The sequence below is a fragment of the Oryzias melastigma genome, linkage group LG21, assembly GCF_002922805.2.
Source record: "Oryzias melastigma strain HK-1 linkage group LG21, ASM292280v2, whole genome shotgun sequence".
Lineage (NCBI taxonomy): Eukaryota > Metazoa > Chordata > Actinopteri > Beloniformes > Adrianichthyidae > Oryzias > Oryzias melastigma.
The window spans coordinates 17996920-18000054 of NC_050532.1; the positions used below are offsets into that span (position 1 = coordinate 17996920).

Here is a 3135-nt window from a genome sequence, read left to right on the forward strand (position 1 = left end):
ATGGTGCCGATGCTTTTTTAGAGCTCTTGAGAAATACATAAAATGTATGTCTCAACATCATCCGTGTCTTTCATGCATTGTAAATGAAATATTAAACCAAGGCTTCCGGGCTAAAAACTTATGGCGGTAGCTTCTCCCACACGCCTCTGGAGCGTCTAGTTTTGGAACATATTTTTAGACAAGCATCTGAGCCATTCGACAGGAATTGGCAGGCAAATTTCGTCAGTATGAATGGAGTATTAGATTGAAAACAATTCTGCAGGATGACTACAGGTAAACGAGTCTCACCTGGTTGGAAGCGCTCCTCACTCTGCGGCAGGTCAGGATCTAAATACAGATCTGGAAACAAATGTATAAAACCGATTATAGGTCATCAGATTATTTATTTTTCTTTCTAAATAACAGAAAAATTAAGCAACATATTTAGCTGTGTGTTTATGTGAAGAGTTAGCCTGGCTGTTTCACTTTGACTGCTCATGACAAGTTTTTTTTGTGGTATTTGAAGAGAATACCACAGCCTAACCTGCTGGTTCTTCCTGAATTTCCTGGATTCCATTTCTTTCTTTTGCTTCAGAATTCTCCTCTCCTACAGGTTCACTCTGTGCAGGCTCTTGTTTTGGTGCAGAGGCTTCCTCATTTATACCTGAAAAAAAGAAAAATTGACAAATCATCTTTGTCGAGGATGTTCAAATGAAAGTATGCAAAGGGTTAAATGTAGCGTGCAAAGTTGAACTATATTGCATTGGAGATGTATTTTTCTGGAGCATTGACTGTATGTGAGAACTGGACCAAGTGAGTGTGATGTCACAAATTGAAACGGAATTAGGTCAGACTTCAATGAAATGAAGTAATGTTTTTTGCGACATGGACGCTGCCATATTGGTACCAGATGACATCAGTAAGCCGTGATTGGTCTGAGTTAACATTTTTATAGCAACCACTCTCACCAATCAGGAATGAGCTTGTTGGGAGGCCACACCCTTTCCACTGGGAAAATCTTAAGTTTTGCAGGTTTGGGAAAATCTGTTAATCAAATGATTTTGGTTTCTTGAAGCCAACGGGAACTTCCTGTTTGGAACGCAAGGGGGGAAGGGTCACTCTGTCCAGTTCTCATATATAGTCACTGGTCTGAGGGATTGACAGTATATAGAAATGGACAAAGTCCCTGTGACATCACCCATGGAAAAAATAATTCATTCATTCATTCATTTAGTTTCCAGCGAAAAGAAATCAATTTAGTCACCATTTTTCCACAATATGGTCACCGCCATGTTGGAACCAGACGATGTCAGTAAGCAGTGATTGATCCGAGTTGATCTGAGTCATAGCCTTTCTATGGCCACCATTATTGCTAAACAGGAGTGCTTGTTGGAAGGAGGCACTGCATGCTTTTAATAAGACATCTGATTGGTCAATTTATAACTTGATGACATGCAATGTAATAAAAATATTGAAAAAAATGGTTTAGTAAGAACATGTTATAAAGAGGTATCAAAGCAAGAATAGTTATTCTGACAGATTAATGACTGAGTGATAGCATTAGAAGTCTATGGTATTTTGGCAATGGCGTGTTTGAAATAGGGGAGGGGATAGTGTGTCCAGTTCTCAAAGACTGTCAGTGGTCTGGAGTGATAACCATAACTCTATATTTAAATGTGGAAAGTAGGACATTTGGTGGAGAGAATATTATGGTGTGGGGTGTAATGCATTTTTTTTTCTTATTATATTTTTTCTTTTTCGTAAGTTATTCAAGTAACAACTTGACCAATCGGATGCCTTAAAAAAAGCATGTGGTGCCCACTAGCCCCCACTTCAAACTTTTAAAGCATTTAACAGATTTTCCAAATAGCAAAAGAATGGCGCCTGAAATGACTTCATTTGGTTGGAGCCATTTTCCACGGGTGACGTCACACTCTTTCACTTAGTCCAGTTCTCTTATGCAGTCAACAAAGACCTTAAGATGGATTTATTATTATTATTATTATTATTTACCCAACATGAGAGTCTGGTCAAACATTGCGCTTCTAGAGGAATGTTCCCTGTACTGTCCTCTGCTCTGAAACTCACCTGACCCAGTCAGCTCACGGTACACTTTATCTTCCTCAGCGTCCCGAAGAACTTGGAGGAATTGTGAGAACCAAGGAGGTCGACGTCTTATGATCCTTTTGAGAAGTTCCTGAGCCCCCCTCCTGTTTCCCTCGTTGTTTGTCACCGCTAAAATCTAAAACAGCAACGACAGGTGAGACGTCACGTGACCACAACACCTGAAACCCCAAATAACCAGATGTAAAGGGACTTACTTTCTCATTGTCATCAACGGTGAGCAGCTCTGCCGAATAACAGGCGCCACAGACGACTGTCGTCTTCATCTCTGACAGACTGGGGGCCAGAAGCCGGATCAGTTCCACGCAGGTGTCATTCTCAGCCTCCTCTTCTGGCTTCGGAGGCTTCGTCAGGTAATCCGCCGCGAGCTCCGAGCCTCCGTGAGCCAAGGCATCGATGAAGGCCCAGAACCATCCCTGCTTATGAGGCCTCTCAATCACGGTGCTTAGGAGCAAATCTGCCGCTGCGATGTCACCGTCTGTGATTGACTTCTGCTTGATCCGATCTTTACACTCCTGGTCGAGAAAGTGTAAATAAGGCAGCACCTGTTCCACGGCTATTTTACCTTTCAGCTTGAACCTGGTGCTGTCAATGAGGTGCTCGAATCCTTCATCTGCTTCAGATGTCATGATGGATCACCTGGACGAAAGAGAGACACTCAGCTACTGCAGTTCCTTTATCTGCAGGTATTTATAATGGTCCACCGATGTCTGGGTGGGGAACTTTCAGGAAACTTCATCTCTTTCGCTTTCGTTTTCGTTTTCCCGAAAGACGATGCAGTACTCTCCATGGCCACTAGATGCCATCATTGTAACACAAAAGCAGTCATCTGTCAAAATAGTTTTGAGTAAAACAAAAAACAAACTGAAAATAAATAAATAAAATAAAATATAGAGACTAAAATTTTTATTTTTTAATTTTCCTTATTTGCCACAAAATATTAATAGATTAGTAGTTGTTGGACTTGAACACAATCACACTTGTGATGGAAGGATTGCATCATTCAGGAAACCACCTAAACTTCCATAAAAT

At 41.0% G+C, this 3135-nt stretch overlaps 1 protein-coding gene and 1 long non-coding RNA gene across 4 annotated transcripts in view; one reads left to right on the forward strand and one right to left on the reverse strand.

Annotated features, from left to right (window-relative positions):
- ifih1 (interferon induced with helicase C domain 1) overlaps positions 1-2761 on the reverse strand; it is a 16041-nt gene extending 13280 nt beyond the window's left edge. Inside the window, exons 1-4 of one of the 2 annotated variants that reach the window (XM_024286191.2) lie at positions 2301-2761; positions 2068-2221; positions 524-643; positions 289-339 (exon numbers count right to left, since the gene is read on the reverse strand). In XM_024286191.2, coding sequence (XP_024141959.1) covers positions 289-339; positions 524-643; positions 2068-2221; positions 2301-2732 — 757 coding nt within the window. In that variant the 5' untranslated portion in view covers positions 2733-2761. The remainder of the gene's footprint in view (positions 1-288; positions 340-523; positions 644-2067; positions 2222-2300) is intronic. The other variant, XM_024286194.2, reaches the window with a different exon arrangement.
- Positions 1-3135, forward strand: part of LOC112154930 — a 29084-nt gene that overhangs the window by 15380 nt on the left and 10569 nt on the right. Inside the window, exons 2-3 of one of the 2 annotated variants that reach the window (XR_002920732.2) lie at positions 2107-2239; positions 2328-2987. This is a non-coding gene — a long non-coding RNA (uncharacterized LOC112154930). Of the gene's footprint in view, positions 1-2106; positions 2240-2327; positions 2988-3135 lie in introns of those variants that run through there. The other variant, XR_004946962.1, reaches the window with a different exon arrangement.